This window comes from Neolamprologus brichardi, chromosome 3, assembly GCF_056152115.1.
Source record: "Neolamprologus brichardi isolate AB-2024 chromosome 3, ASM5615211v1, whole genome shotgun sequence".
In the NCBI taxonomy this organism is placed as follows: Eukaryota; Metazoa; Chordata; class Actinopteri; order Cichliformes; family Cichlidae; genus Neolamprologus; species Neolamprologus brichardi.
In genome coordinates this window covers 57,694,103-57,710,961 of record NC_142106.1, presented here as the reverse complement: position 1 = coordinate 57,710,961, position 16,859 = coordinate 57,694,103, and the positions used below count along the sequence as shown (strand labels likewise).

General features: G+C 39.2%; 1 protein-coding gene across 2 annotated transcripts in view; it reads left to right on the top strand.

The window, feature by feature from the left end:
- LOC148105956 (protein NLRC3-like) overlaps positions 1–16,859 on the top strand; it is a 51,965-nt gene that overhangs the window by 24,954 nt on the left and 10,152 nt on the right. For both annotated transcript variants that reach the window (XM_087838002.1, XM_087838001.1), the window contains 2 exons: positions 2,738–2,911; positions 13,389–13,562. In XM_087838002.1, coding sequence (XP_087694128.1) covers positions 2,738–2,911; positions 13,389–13,562 — 348 coding nt within the window. The remainder of the gene's footprint in view (positions 1–2,737; positions 2,912–13,388; positions 13,563–16,859) is intronic.

Genomic DNA, 16,859 nt, shown 5'->3' with positions numbered 1-16,859 from the left:
AAAAATTTTCAGGTGGGTTACTTTCGACTCGGATTTTATTCCAAACTGACACAACTCTAACTTTAAAGCATGGATATCCTGTGGCCTTACAACATTCCTCTCTCTTACTCATAGAAATATTGTGCTCAGATTTGAGGCCTTACGGGACAATCACAACCTGACAAAATACAACTTTCATAGATACTTACAGCTGAGATCATATATTGATCATGAATGCAAACTGTCCGACTTCAGTGGTGTTGAGTAGCATTTTTTCCTCATCCTGAAAAATGCCACAACCATGACCCCTACTAAATCTATTTCTAAACTATACAAAGCTCTCTCTAGTGCCAGCAAGGATAACACTTTATACACTAAGGATAAATGGGAAAGGGAATCAGGGATTGCTATTTCTGTGGGGAAGTGGGAAAATGTTTGGTACTGCCAGAGGTCCACGTCCAGTTCTATGAGCTGGAAGGAACATGGCTGGAAGAATATTATGAGGTACTTCAAGACTCCATATCAGGAGAGATACAAAGGGGCTTATATGTAATGCTGGAGACAATGCGGCTCAACTGTTGCTAACCATTTTCATGTCTTTTGGGACTGTCCCAAGTTAAAAAACGTTCAGGTCTCCTTAAGTGCAGTCTTTAACGTTCAAATACCTTTAGATTTTAAGGTTTTATACATGGGTTTGGTCCCCTTTCTGGAACGTAGGCGTGAGATTAAGTTGGTGCAATTACTCATGGTGGCAAGTAAAAAAACAATTACTAGAAGATGTTTAAGCCCAGCCCAGCCTACCCTAGATGACTGGTTTGGGATCATTTTAGAGATGTTTAGGATGGAAAAACTTACAGTGGGGCAAAAAAGTATTTAGTCAGCCACCGATTGTTCAAGTTCCCCCACTTAAAATGATGACAGAGGTCAGTAATTTGCACCAGAGGTACACTTCAACTGTGAGAGACAGAATGTGAAAAAAAAATCCATGAATTCACATGGTAGGATTTGTAAAGAATTTATTCGTAAATCAGGGTGGAAAATAAGTATTTGGTCACCTCAAACAAGGAAAATCCCTGGCTCTCACAGACCTGTAACGTCTTCTGTAAGAAGCTTTTCTGTCCCCCACTCGTTACCTGTATGAATGGCACCTGTTTGATCTCATCATCTGTATAAAAGACACCTGTCCACAGCCTCAACCAGTCAGACTCCAAATTCCGCCATGGCCAAGACCAAAGAGCTTTCGAAGGACACCAGGAAAAGAATTGTAGACCTGCACCAGACTGGGAAGAGTGAATCTACAATAGGCAAGCAGCTTGGTGTGAAAAAATCAACTGTGGGAGCAATCATCAGAAAATGGACATACAAGACCACTGATAATCTCCCTCGATCTGGGGCTCCACGCAAGATCTCATCCCGTGGGGTCAAAATGATCATGAGAACGGTGAGCAAAGATCCCAGAACCACACGGGGGGACCTGGTGAATGACCTGCAGAGAGCTGGGACCAAAGTAACAAAGGTCACCATCAGTAACACACTACAACGGAAGGGAATCAAATCCCGCAGTGCCAGACATGTTCCACTGCTGAAGCCTGGGGCCAAGTATCGTGAGATTTTGAGCCAAAACCTCCTTCCATCAGTGAGAACTTTGAAGATGAAACGAGGCTGGGTCTTCCAACATGACAATGATCCAAAACACACCGCCCGGGCAACAAAGGAGTGGCTCCGTAAGAAGCATTTGAAAGTCCTGGAGTGGCCTAGCCAGTCTCCAGACCTCAACCCCATAGTAAATCTGTGGCGGGAGTTGAAAGTCCGTGTTGCTCGGCGACAGCCCCAAAACATCACTGCTCTTGAGAAGATCTGCATGGAGGAATGGGCCAAAATACCAGCTACTGTGTGTGCAAACCTGGTAAAGACCTATAGTAAACGTTTGACCTCTGTTATTGCCAACAAAGGTTATGTTACAAAGTATTGAGTTGTATTTTTGTTATTGACCAAATACTTATTTTCCACCCTGATTTACAAATAAATTCTTCACAAATCCTACCATGTGAATTCATGGATTTTTTTTTCACATTCTGTCTCTCACAGTTGAAGTGTACCTCTGGTGCAAATTACTGACCTCTGTCATCATTTTAAGTGGGGGAACTTGCACAATCGGTGGCTGACTAAATATTTTTTTGCCCCACTGTACATATCTGTTAAGAAATCAAAAAGCCAAATTCTATCAAATTTGGAACAATTGGATCCAATTCATTACCCCCACGAGGGCTGACTTCACTTGATCTCACTATTACTTGGTTGTTTTTTTGGGTTTTTTTACATTTACTTGTATTACTATTGCTTGTTTATTTACTTATTTGTTCACAATAATTGCAGCATGGGCACCCCCCCCCCCCAGTTTGTGTTTATAGTTCCATGTAATGTGTTCTATATATCTCCTTCGGGAGAGCATGCGAGCAACTCTCCTAGTAATAGCTAGTGGAGGTTAATATGCACCCGCTGATCACTTTGTTTATCATTTGCTCTCCCGGATTTAATCTAAAACCTGGAAGGACCCATGTTATTCAAATACTGCTATGCAGATGGTTTTTTCCTGTCCAATCCAAATAAAGATATCATTTAAAAAAAACATTTTATTCTAGTTCATCCATATGATGTTGTATCGTAGTATGTTAAGGTTTCATCAAAAATAAAAAGATGGCATGTAATATAATAACAAACTTTACATAAGTATTATAGATTATCTTTTATTTTTCAGACTGGGTGGCTGTAACCTGTCAGAGAGAAGCTGTGAAGCCCTGTGCTCAGTCCTTAGCGCCCAGTCCTCCAGTCTAAGAGAGCTGGACCTGAGTAACTGTGACCTGCAGGATTCAGGAGTGAAGCTTCTGTCTGCTGGACTAAAGAGTTCACAGTGTGCAGTGGAAACTCTCAGGTCAGGATTCAAACTTTAACACATATGATCATTTAAAATATGAATTATATTATTGATTGACTTATCTATAGAGCTTTTAGCTGAACTTATATTTATATTTGAGTGGATTATTAGACTGAATTACTGTGTAAAATTTGTCACAGTCATATGTTTGTTTATTTTTAAACAAAATTCAAGTACTGGCCATTTTACAGAAATTTGGCTAATCTTCCACAATATATACATTTGATTTCATTAGGAACAAACTGTACAAATTACATATTTTGCTGGATATTGGGTATTAATGAAATTATTATGTCTTTAATGACACCACATTTCCATTTGTAGGAGGTTACTGGTGGTATTGTTTCAGTGTTTGAGTTTTCCTTGCAAAGAAACATCTGGAATTTAACAATACATGTTTTAAAGCTGTTTTCTCCAAAGGGATTTGTATTAGTGATGGTAAATTTGAATATTTTTACCGAATCGAGTTTAAATGAGTCACTCACCAAAATGAATCAGGTTTTTTAAGTCATTTGAGTCACTGAGTCAGTTGCCCAGAGAGTGCCAAAAATGTACTTTTTCACTCAAACCTAATTTGTTTTTATTTTCATGTAAATCCTACTGCTACGATGAGTGATTGAAAAATAAAAACAACTATTTTATACAGCAGAAAAGAATAAGATTTCTAAATCGGACATTTATCTTGTTTATTTTATTAGTATTTCCTCAGATGTGTTAAATATATATTTTTTCATCTAAATAATTTAGTCAAATAGTGACTTTCAGATTATTTTACTTACATTACTGCAGCAGCAGATTGCAAATCAGACACTGTTTTTTTTTTTTTGTTTTTTTTAATAGTGGTGGAACTGAGTTCATATATTTTTCCTTTAGTCTGCTTATTATCTTTGCCCAAAAACGAAAGTGTAGACTAAATGTTAAGTTGCATCAGTCAGACTATCAGGCTTCATCTCAGATGAAGGAGTGACTCTTCCATGGTAACAAACTGTGAGTGTCAGCAGCTGAGAGGCAGGAGGGAAGGGTGAGTGAGTGTTCTTGATGCATTCTCAATCTAGACTAGACTAGAAAGAGGGGCGCTGCTCTTACGGCGACCAGCAGGTTGTCTCTCTCTGTCAGTGTTTTAACTTATTTTATTTCATTCTTTTATTCCTTTATATATATATTTTGCCTGAGGAAATCCTATAGCATCGGCTTGTGCTTTGTGGAACTTCTTTTAACGAAGATGGGTTTTTTATTTCGCATGGTTTTATTGGCAATCCTGACGGTTGTTTGGAGTCATTGCTACTCTCAAACAATTACATTCTGGATCTTCGGTGGAAAGGCCCGTCTCTGGACTCTTCTCACCCTCCAGTGTTTCCCAGCTATGAATTATCCAGTAACGAAAGGGGTACTTTTGTTTTTAACAGAGTCAAAGCAAGGAAGCGGGGTAAGAAGGGAGGCCTACAGCGATTGCAATCGTATTCCTTTACCATCAATAATCCTGGCTAATGTGCAGTCTCTGAGGAGTAAATTGGATGAACTGCATTTGAATGTCGCACACTTACGTGACTACAGGGATACATGTCTAATGGCATTCACAGAGACTTGGCTCAAGGACTCTGACCCTGATTGTTCTCTGGAACTAAATGGCTTCGGGTTTCCCATATATTTGGATCGAGACCCCGGAGCTACCCAGAAATCTCAAGGAGGAGGGGTGTGTTTGTATATAAATCAGAAATGGTGTAAAAACGTGACCGTTCGTAGACAAGTGTGTCTGCCTGACATTGAGCTCCTCTCTGTGTCTTTGAGGTCGTTTTATCTGCCGAGGGAATTCCCACAGATCAACGTCATCGTCGTTTACATCCACCCTAAAGCGAATCCCAAGAATGCGACTGACACCATCTCCAACGTCATCCACTCACTACAATCTCTCTCTCCTGAGGCTCCTAATATTGTTCTTGTTGACTTTAATCGCTGCGACTTGAAGAAAACACTGAGCAGTTTTTATCATTATGTGAACTGTCCCACACGCTTCAATAAGACTCTGGATCTATGTTACGGTTCCATAAAAGGTGCATATACATCTGTGGCTGGCCCCGCCCTCGGATCCTCGGATCACAACACGGTGCATCTTCTGCCAGTTTACAAGACTGTACTGAGAAGAGAGAAAGTGAGGAAACACCGCATAAAGGTTTGGAGTGATGACGCCTCTTTAGCCCTGCAGGGCTGCTTTGACTGTACAGACTGGTCGGTGTTTACAGAATCATGTAGAGACATTAATGAACTCACTGACGTTGTCTGCAGCTACATCTCCTTTTGCAGAGACATGATTATCCCTTCAAAGGTTGTGCATTTTTTCCCTAATAACAAACCATGGTCTTCAAAAGATCTTATGAGGCTGATTCATGAAAGGAAAAAAGCTTTTATTGAAGGGAATATCTTGAAAGTTAGAGAAATTAGGAAGGAGATCAGATCAGAAATTAAAAAAGCCAAAATAAAATACAAGGATAAGGTAGAGGCGGAGATGGGTAGCAATAACTTAAGGGTTGCCTGGGCAGGCATGAAACACATGACTACTCACTGTTACAGTGACTGTAATAAGATAAGTCTCACTGGTTTTAGCTCAGACTCTCAGTTAGCCAATGAGCTGAATAGATTTTATTTGAGATTTAATGATAATAATAATTCAAGGAATACGCTTGATTTCTTAATAGAGAGCACCAGAGCCCCCCAGCTTTGTTCTTTGATGAAAGAAGGGTGGGAAATCTTTTTAAAATGAGTAAGACTAATAAAAGTCCAGGTCCTGATAATATTTGTGGCCAGGTGCTTAGAACATGTGCTGAGCAATTATGCAGTATTTTTTATTACATCTTTCTTTTATCTCTTCAGCAACAGAAGGTTCCAGAGGAAAAAATCAATTATTTCTCCAGTTGCTAAGACCACAAAACCTACATCATTAAATGATTTTAGTTCTGTCGCTCTAACATCCTTAGTGATGAAGTCCTTTGAAAAACTTGTGAGGAAGGAGATTCTGCAGCAAGTAGAGAAGTTTATAGACCCACTACAATTTGCATACAGGCCTCGTAGAGGTGTTGATGATGCAGTGGTCACTCTGTTGAACTTCCTTTATCGCCATCTTGATGGCGCCAAAGCTCATGCTCGGCTCTTATTTATTGATTTTTCTTCAGCTTTTAATTCTATCCAACCACATCTTTTAGTTGATAAGCTTCTTAACCAGTTTAAACTTGATCTTAATCGTGTTGGTTGGACTTTTTAACTCACAGATCTCAGTGTGTGAGAGTAAACGGCTGTTTTTCCAAACAGCTGAACTCTTCTGCTGGCTCACCACAAGGTTGTTGTCTCTCTCCTCTACTGTATATTTTGTACACTAATGACTGTTGCAGTACACTGACCAACAGGCATTTCATTAAATATGCAGATGACACAGTCATTGTAAGCCTCCTTCATGGTGAAGAGGATTCCCATGGTTGTGGATGAGTTTGTTTCGTGGTGTGATCAGTCCTTCTTAATGATCAACACCTTGAAAACCAGGACATGGTTATTGACTTCAGGAAGACATCCCCCCATCCTGCACTAACAGTGGTAAATGTGCTGCCATTGAACTGGTGGACAGTTATAAGTATTTGGGGGTTGTTCTTGATAAGACTCTGTCCTTTGAGTCACATCTTGCTGCTACAGTGAAAAAGGTTGTACAAAGACTTTTTAAGGAGGTTGAGAGGTTTCAATGTTTCATCTGAAATGATGACTCTTTTTTATAAAAAATTTATTGAATCTGTTTTAACTTTCTTTATCATTGCTTGGTACGGTAATATGTCCCTGAATAATAAGACCAGACTAAACAACCTGGTTAAAGTGGCTGGTAAGATTTCAGGGAGGTCTCAGGTCCATGAGGTCAGTTCCTTAATCATAATTATGCAAATTCTCATGACCATTGATCAACAACTACTGATCAAGGCCCACTGATCAAAGCCCACTGATCAATGGCCATGAGAACCATTCACAGAGAGTTGGGGAATGGCTGCAATCACAGCATTTTAATCATTATTTTAAAGGCTGTAGATTGGAGCCATTGCTCTAACAGTGTACAAATGTAACAGGGTTTAGTGCTGATGCTAACAGTGCTAGCTGCATCAGCCTTTATTTACACATTATAAGCACATTTAGCTTATTTTAAACAGTATATAAAACAGCTAGTACTGCTGGGACTTTATATTTTCACAAGCTAACATGAGCCAATCAGTGAGACGTCTAGCCATGACAGTTGTATGTTGCTGTGAGAAGAGTTGGGCTACATACAGTGATGCTAGTGTTAGCCATGTTAGCATGTTAGCTTCTGTGTTTTTATAGTTTACACTTCTTGTTTATTGTTAGCTGCTCTGTTTAGTTGCTTTAGGGTGTCTTAGTTTACTTTTCCTGCTTTATTTTGGTAGTTATTGTGCTTGGTGTCATAAGTTCAGGTTGACTTCCTCCCCTGACATTGTCTACATTAGTTTCAGCTGTCGAAGGTTTTATTGAGTGTTTTCTTTTTCTTCCATTTGAACAATAGTGGTGCACTCTATGCTTGTAGCTGCTGTGTGCTAAGATCTTCTGTCAAACAAGATGGCGCCTGTGTTTGGCTTTTCCGCCGCTACAGCTCGATGGAGGCAACAATGTAGTTTTTCACTGTCGTCAATCATTTTTTGTAAAGTCATTTTTGCTCTTTTGAGTTCTGACTTCATTTCTGCTGCTTTAAATTATGATTGGGAGATACTGTTAACCCTTTAAGGCTGGTCAGAGTGGGAACGCTCAGTTTTGCGTAACTATTTTTAAATGCCTGTAGATCTGCAACCACATAAGCTAGTGCAATAATGTTTATTTTTGCATGTGAAACCGGAGTTGTACTTATATCTTATGCATCCAGCTTATCCTAGGTCACCGTTTCCTTCCACACATAGCTTTGCAAAAGTTGCATGAAAAGCACTTGCAGCAACAAAAAAGTAATATTCCAGAAACACGCTTTGCCAATCCGATCAGCTGTTCATAGCACTTCGTACGTTGGAATAGATGTCAGCCCGAACTATCGTATGTCCGCCATTACCTGCCCGAAACCTGAAGTGACGTCATTTTTGCAGAAATTCTAGTTGTTTGTTTTTTTTACCTTCAAGGCCTTATAAGCCTACACTGGTGTTTTCAAAAGTCATGTTTGAGTTTATGCTTTTCTGTATAGTTTCTGGGAGGCTTAGAACTCAAATTACACAGTTGGAAATAGTTTATTTTGATGCACTGCAGTTTTTCTTGCAAATTCGCATTATAATATTTATTTTAGTTTTTCATGCAGTATATACAATCTGGTGTATCTCAAAAATACAACTATGGATACACTCAAATTACATTTCCTGTGGTTGGAAACTATTTTGTTTAACTTTTTTTTGGTTCTTCAGTTTTGAGGGATAAACCTCTTAAATTTTTCTAACTACAAATATATGTAAAAATACAAAACAAAACTATTTTAAATTTTTTCTAGTTTATTGCACTTTTTTGCTATATATGTAGTTACTATGGACTGAATGCATACATATTATTAAAATTTGGGCTATAAAGGTTGTATTGATGTATAGCAATTGAACTGCTCCCCAAAATGGCACTACAGCAGTGGTTCCCAAACTTTTTTTGCTGGGCCCCCCTTTGTTTTACACGAAAAACGTTCGCGCCCCCCCGCGCGTGTGAACAGCATGCACACGCACTAACACATCCTCCAACCACACACTCCCATATTTTGCTCCATTGCGGTTTATTTCACACTTCAAACATTTAGTAAACAATTACGCAAATACAAGTAACCTGCAATAAATTACAGGTAGTAAGAAAATAAACTACTAACTCTTTTACGCTACATCCGCACCTACACGGGTATTTTTGAAAACGCAGCTGTTTCATCCAAACAGCGTTTCAAATCACCAAAAACTGAGATTTTTTAAAACTCCTTTTTTGCGGACGAGGAATACAGAGTTCATCTGGCAACGTCAAAGGTTGCGCCTGTTTTCACGTCACGCTGTGCGCCACGTTATTGTTTACATGAGATGAAGTGCAGAATGGCAGATAGAGACAAAATACTGTTAATCTGACTGTCTGCAGGTTTTACACGCAGTTACTGTCCCTCCATTTACAAAGGCGTCACGGGTAGTTGTTTTTTCTTCTGTAATAATATTCAACATTGCTATCAATACATTTTCAAAAAATGCCTGTGTGCTGTGTGCGAGCTAAGTTACTGATGTTGAACTTTATGACAGCCTCTCCTGTCATTCTCTCGCTTGTTGAAACTTCAGTCATGAAACTGATCAATGATCGGCTTTTCTCTCTTGTTTGTTTATCGCGCTAAACAACAGCAGCACGTTTAAGGTTGATCAGCTGTTGTTAGAATTCATTTGATTTTAATTTCTAGTATCAGCTGATGTTTGCTGGAGCCACAGCTGAAAAAAAGGGCTGGTCCAAACCAGGAGATGTCCTTACTGAATCATCAGAGCTGAACTGGTGATGGAGAAACAGGTTTACCTTTTAGGTGACATGAATGAGTTGAAGTTATGAACTGTTTCTGAGAGACAAATAACACCAGGATCCTTTTCTAAGTAGCTGACAGCTGGTAACTGTGCAGGGGCGGATCTAGCAAAGCTTTTGCCAGGGGGCCAGGTAGGGCATTAACAGGGAAAGGGGGGCACAAAGAAATACTTTTCTTTCTTACTCTCATATAAAATATTTAGCTTTTATTAAATAGTTATCTGAATCTTACAACCAAAGTTTGTATAATAATACACAAGATTGGCTGTAGACCATTGTTAATCATTCAGAACACTGTGTAAAAATAACAAAAAGTGAATGCAAAAGTGCACAAATATTTATTTTACGTGTTTGATGTGTGTGGCGGGGCGTGGTCTGCAGTGCCGCTGCAGGGGAGGTGGACCCACCTGAGCGGCATCTGCAATCACGCCTCTCAGGCATAAAGTCTGTGCTCTCTCGGCTGTTGTTTTTGGTGTGTGTCGGGCTGTGAGATGAAAAGCTACAGCCAGCTGTGTGGGTACACCAACCATGTGTGAAAAGTGGTCAATAAAGTAATGCTACAAAGCGTGTTCATGCAAACATTGTCGGGTCTGCCGTGGTACAATGGGACTTCTGCTCATGAACCTCTGTGCACAGCGTCTGCAGATCTGAATGATGAATGGCAAACGACACTGATTTGCAGCGGCATAGGCACACTTAAAATTTCTTCTGAAATTTTCGCTTTCTAGTTTAACTTGTTATTTTACTTGGATCCTTCATCTCCTAAACTGATGACCCAAAGGCGGATTATAAACCAAGATGCTGCTGGAAGGTTCTCTGCCATGTTTGACCCTCACATGGCTCGTAGTGACCTCGACTCACGTATTTTATCTTTTAATGATCAATGTAAATTGTTGGAAAGCCCACTGATAACATGTTTGCATGGCTAAAATGTTATGGCTCATTCATTGATAGTATTTTCGCCGTAGAAATTGTTATGTCCTATATTATTGAACCCACCATGTCTGTGCTGATGCTCTTTGAACGCACCACATAGGTACTCGAGGCCATGCAGTGGCTGCTAGTCTGTGTTCTCAGTATTTTTATGTGTCAGTTCCAGTTTTAGAGCTCTAAAGTGCAGCTATCATGTTAGGAATATGTTAGGAATAGACAGGAACACTGAGCACACTGAGGTCAAATCTTTATTTTACCACTCGCTGCATTCTTGATGTTCATGAATTCAGCAGGTTCATGATTGTCTGCAGCATTAATCTCATATTTCCATTAAAAGTGTTGAATTTGACTGTTTGATGTTCTTTATGATCTCTGGCACCAGTTCATCTGTAGGCTGAGCTCAGTCCATCCATTTAGTGAAATGATGTTTAAAGGTCTCCTTGTTCTGTGAGCGTGCACAGATCCTGAAGCAGAAAGCCTGGGTTACAGAGAAATGATCATCACTGTGATGATGCTCATCATCTCTGGTGGGATTTGAGGTTTTGTCAAAGCAGCAAAGAAAGCCTGGCTATGTTGGACTGGGTGTGGCAGCAGCTCCCAGTTTGAGTTCAGGAGACAGACACCCTCTCTACTTTACTCGGAATGCTTTCCACTTCCTCCATTGTCTATCGTATTTACATCCCATCAGTCTAATATTGAATGTTATTTTTTCCATCTCTGAGATCTACAATACTAATCCAATCTCGCTGAGTGGGAGGGTCTGGGTGTAACCACTTCTTTGTGATTGCTTTTTTGGTTGCGGCTAGAATTATTTTAACTAGATATAGTCCTCCTTTTGTATCTGTTCTTTTATGTTTCCTAGATACATCACTTGGCAGGTGTTTGGAAGTGCATAACCCAGAATATTATCCATGGTCATTTTAAGGTCTTCTTTTTAATTTTTATGCACTTCCAGAATACATGTGAATGATCTGCTTCTGTTTCTCCACACAGTCTCCAACATTTCTGTGGACTTGAGGTCTGTTTGCTTTTAATTTTGGGTGTAATGAAAAAACGTGTCAAATTTTTCCAGCAAAATTCCCTCCACAACGGCGAATTCGTTGTGCTGTGTTGTATTTCACACATACTGACCCATTCCTTCTCTGTTATAGTTATGGCCAGTTCAGCTTCCCATTTCTTTTTAAGGTAAAAGGTTGTGTCCTGTCTATCTTCTTCTAATGATCTATAGAAAGTGGAAATGGCTTTAAATTGTTTATGTTCATAGCAATTTTTTACTATTCCAACAATACCCAATGATTTTTCAAGCCAGTCAGACTTTATTTGCTTTACGCAATAATCCCTAACTTGCAGATATCTAAAAAAATCTCTCTTTTCCAATTTGTATTTATTTTTAATTGTTGGAAACTCATTAGTCTTCCATTTTTCATTAGAGTACAAACTGCTGTAATCCCTTTTAACTCCCACCGTTTGAATGTTTGGTCCAATTGTCCCGGCTTAAATTTTTTATCATGTCTAAACCATCTCAGCAAAAATAATTGTTCTTTTAACTGATGTTTTTCTATTACTGTGTGCCATATGTCTAATGTAAATTTCACAATTTGATTCATTCTACTTTTGTAAGAGGTCATTAATTGTTTGTCAGAGATACAAATTTGAATTTTGTTTCCCTTAATTTCTTTCTCAATTTCCTTTCATTTCAATTTCAATTTCAACTTCCTTCCACCGTGCCTCATATTCTGGTCTACACCAACCAACAAGAGGTCTAAGTTGGGCTGCGTAAAAGTATTCCCTTAGGTTAGGCAAAGCCATCCCTCCCTTACACTTCGGGAGTTGCAATGTTGTTAGCCTTGTTCTGGGCTTCTTCCCATCCCATATAAACCTTGAGATCATCTTGTCCCATACTTTAAATTTTCTTTGAGGTATAGGAAGTGGGAGTGATTGAAACATGTATAGCAATCTTGGGAGAACGTTCATCTTTAATATTTGAATTCTAGAGTAAAAGTTTGTAGATGTTGTTGACCACCGTTCTAGGTCTTTTTTTGTTACCCTCCACCTGATTGTAGTTTGTGTCCAACATAGCAGATAATGACGCCCAAATATTTCATGGTATCAAAGTGCCAATTTAATTTATATTCATCTCTAATCTTTTGAGAAGGTGTATAACTGAATGATAAAATTTGTGTTTTGGGTACATTAATTTTGTAGCCTGACAAGTGTTCGAAGGTATGGAATAGTTGCATCAAAGTTGGAAAGCACTTGTAAGGATCTCGTAAGAAAGCAATGACATCGTCAGCAAATAATCCAATAAGATGTTTTTGTCCGGCAAGAGTTACCCCCTACAGATTTGGATGCTGCCGCACTGCTTGAGCTAGTGGCTCGGCATATAAAGCAAAAAGAATTGGTGACAAGACAAAGCCCTGTTTTGTACCTCTATGTAGCCGAATTCTGTCCGTCAGGCTACCATTCACCTTGATTCTGGCTGTAGGTTGATTATAAATTGTCCTTATACATTGTATTGAACGGTCCTTAAACCCAAATTTTTTCAATACTTCAAATAGGAAGAGCCAACTAACACTATTAAATGCCTTTTCTTGATCTAAACTTATTAACACAGTACTGATATTGGTCTTTTCTGCATTGTCGATAATGTGAAGGACTCTCCTTATATTATCCTGTGCCTGACGTCCCTTAATGAATCCGGTTTGGTCCACTTCTATCAAATCTGGTACAAAGTTTTGAAGTGTTTCGCTAATAATCGAGGCATACTGTTTGTAATCGTTATTAAGAAAGGAAATGGGTCTATAGTTCTTGCAATACTCTTTGTTCTTACCTTCTTTAGGTAAAATTGTGATGATGGCAGACACCCTCTCTACTTTGAAGATCAGCTGCAAACTTTCCTTTTTTTAAAGCTTATAGTTAGAGCTGGATCAGGTGACCCTGAACCATCCCTTAGCTATGCTGCCATAGAGATGGATAACAGACGGATTGTTGTTTTGTGTGTCTGCAGTCTGTCAGGCTGTCTGATCACAGAGGAAGGCTGTACTTCCCTGGCCTCAGCTGTGACCTCCAACCCCTCCCATCTGAGAGAGCTGGACCTGAGCTACAATCATCCAGGTGACTCAGGACTGAAGCTGCTGTCGGCTGGACTGACGGATCCAGGCTTGAGACTGGACACTCTCAGGTATGGAGAGAATGTCTGATAGAGGAGGAAGAGCTGGAAACATTTCCTGTGTCCTTCACTCACTTCCTGTTTGTTTGCTGCAGATGAGACATGAACAATCACACATGCAGGAATATTTTCAGGGACAGACACACTAACTGGATAGTACATGGATATTTATGTAGGGGGTCTCCAAGGAGTCTTTTTGCAGGAACATTTAGGTCACAGGTGTACCTGAGATAGATGCCAGTGTACCTAATAAAGTGTCAGCCATGTGTATGTTTCCCATGCTGTATGTCCACAGTGATAGTGACAGAAGGATGAAACAAGGCTGTGAATCATTTCAGTCTGTGTGTGTGATAAAGAGGCAGACAGGAGCAGCTAACATTTTGAAATGGAAGCTTAAATAATGACAAACTCTAAATTCACGGCTGAATTCACAATAAATTTGTTCTCAAGTGCACATTTAGCTAATGCTAATACTGTTTTCCCTTGCTTTCTATAACTTGAGCAGCTATTGCTAAGTAGGCCACTTTGCTCTGCTAAGGATTTGTGTGACCATGATGGAAACTCTGATAAGCTAATGCTGCTAAGATAATGCTGTTTATGGGCCCTGTTAGAATCAATATTTCATTCTCATTCTGTTGTTTGAGAACAATATTAACGTCTCACATCATTATAACACAAGAGAAAAGGGTATTAGCATTAGCTACTAATGCTTATTCACCTCAAACTAGCTTTAGCTGCTAATGGGAGCCTACTTAGCATAAACCCTTCACATCGTTATAATGCAAGGGAAAAGAGTCACTCATGGCAGCCTACTTAGCATTAACTCCTCACTAATATAATGCTAATTTATAATTTATATTTATAATTTATATTAGTCATTAACTCCTCACTAATATAATGCTAATTTACATCAAATTAGCATTAGCTGCTCATATTGTTATAAGAAAAGAGAAAACGGTATTAGCATTAGCTGCTAATAATTATTCACCCCTAATTAGAATAAACCGCTAAAAGCTGCCTACTTAGCATTAACTCCTCACTTCGTTTTTACCCAACGGAAAAGAGTGTTAGTATTAGCTACTATCATTTTTAATAAGTAAGAGAAAACAGTGTTAGCATTATTGGATAATGCTAACTCACATTAAATTAGCATTAGCTATTTACAACAGCGTACTTAGAATTAGCCGCTCACATTGGTCATGTCCAAATTCATGGATCCTCCTGAGGAGGACGCCTTCGCGTTCGACGTGGGCCGGGTCCTCAGAAGGTCGGATAGGCTGGAAGTAAACGGCTGGGAAAATTGGATGGTCTACCCTTCTGATTAGCGTCACCGCTGTCTCAGTGGAGTTTAATAAACTCGGCCGTCTGCTCCTTGCTATCTAAAATATAACAGGACACTGGCGTAAATTCTCGACCGTCTCATACTACTGTTTAATTAGTTTTCTGTTTGACGTTTAGTCAGCTGTGTAAAAACCAAGGAGGAACCCACCCGGGGGATTAATAAAGTTTTATTTTATCTAATCTAATCGTAATTTTTAATTACGTAATCGTAAACCGATTTACTCGCGAACAAACAAAACACTGAAAAAAGCCCAACAATAACATTTTTAGGTTGTCTAAGTGACTTATATATTACGTTTAACCCGAGTAACAAAAGTCCGCGGTGATCTGAAAATGATGTGCCGGGAGTTGTCGTTCTCGGCGGCTTCAGTGACCCTCGAGCTCTCGGCTAGCTATCGAGCTGGTGGGTAACAGACGTCTCCGAAAACGTCGAAGCACTTTTGGAAATATGCAATATCTTGATAAACCGAGCAGATATTTGATGTTTACACTAGAGATGGCACGATACCACTTTTTTAATGTCCGATACCGATACCGATATCATAAATTTGGATATCTGCCGATACCGATATGAATCCGATATAGTGTGTTTTTTAATCAATAAAAGTTTTTTTAATACCTTGCTGCATTTTGTATAAGTTTATACTCAAGTTTAAATAAATAACTAAAGCTATTCGGTTATACCTGTATGTAAAAAATACACTGCACTATATTTCATAGTTCAGCAACACTGATCAATCTAATACACTTAAACCTACTCCATCCTCCCTATTCTGGTATTTTAAATAGTACTTAGCAGAAATATTAAGCAACCTAACTAATAGGGTTGCAAACTCCCAGCAAAAAAAAAAAAAAGGGAACCACCGCCCAACCTCCAACTCATGATGCTTAATTGATGTAATCAAATTTAATTTGATGCAGGGGGAAAAATGCACAGAAATAAATTATTTTTCAAGAATAATTAAATAGATTCAACATCTTTCTTCAACAGAATTGCAGACTGCACAGATGGTACCTTCCCAAAGGAAAAAGTACTATAGCTTACTAGGGTATATTAGACTTAACAGTTACTATATACAGTAATGGACTTCTATATATTTTACATCAGATTAAAACTTTGGGTGTAAGAGTCAGATAATTATTTATTAAAAGCTCGACATTTTAAATGAGAATAAGAATGAAAAGTATGTCTTTGTGCCCCCTTTTCCCTGTTCATGCCCTATCGGGCCCCCTGGCTACACTTTGCTAGATCCGCCCCTGCACAGTTACCAGCCGTCAGCTACAAAAGATCCTGGTGTAGAAAGTAATATTAAATAAATTCTAACAACAGCTTATCAAGCTTAAAAGTGCTGCTGTTGTTCAGCCGCTGGTTTCCTCTTTTTGGTGAGAAGTGGGCCAAAAACTAAGAAGACAGACAGACTCTCGACAGAAAAGCTGATCAGCTGATCATTAAGCAGTTTCACAATTGAAGTAGCAGCAGGAGGGAGAGAGAGAGAGGCAGTCGCTCCAGGTATGGTTGTTAAGCTTAACGTGGGAATGCTTTACAAACATTCAGAGATGAACTTACACACTTGCTTTACTTCTCTCTGGGAAAACTTCCTTGGAGATGAAATGCTGGTTTGCTAGCAAGGCTACAAATACACACAGCAGCTCGATCAGGTGATGCATACGGTTATGAGCCGAGTTACGCCTGTAGCAAGTTTTGTGAGGTGCTTTTTTGATATTTAATGGATCGGATTACATTTTTTATTTCTCGCCGATATCCGATCCAGTAATTTGGGTCAGTATCGGACCGATACCGATACGTAATATCGGATCGGTCCATCTCTAGTTTACACAGCTACTTTCTCGCCTGAAAACATGTTAAAAGTTTCTTTTGTGACTCAGAAGGATTAGTATGAGTAATTTTAAAACTTAGTAGCTGGCGCCATTGTTGGAAACTGGAGTTTGGCTGGGCCGCGCTATGAA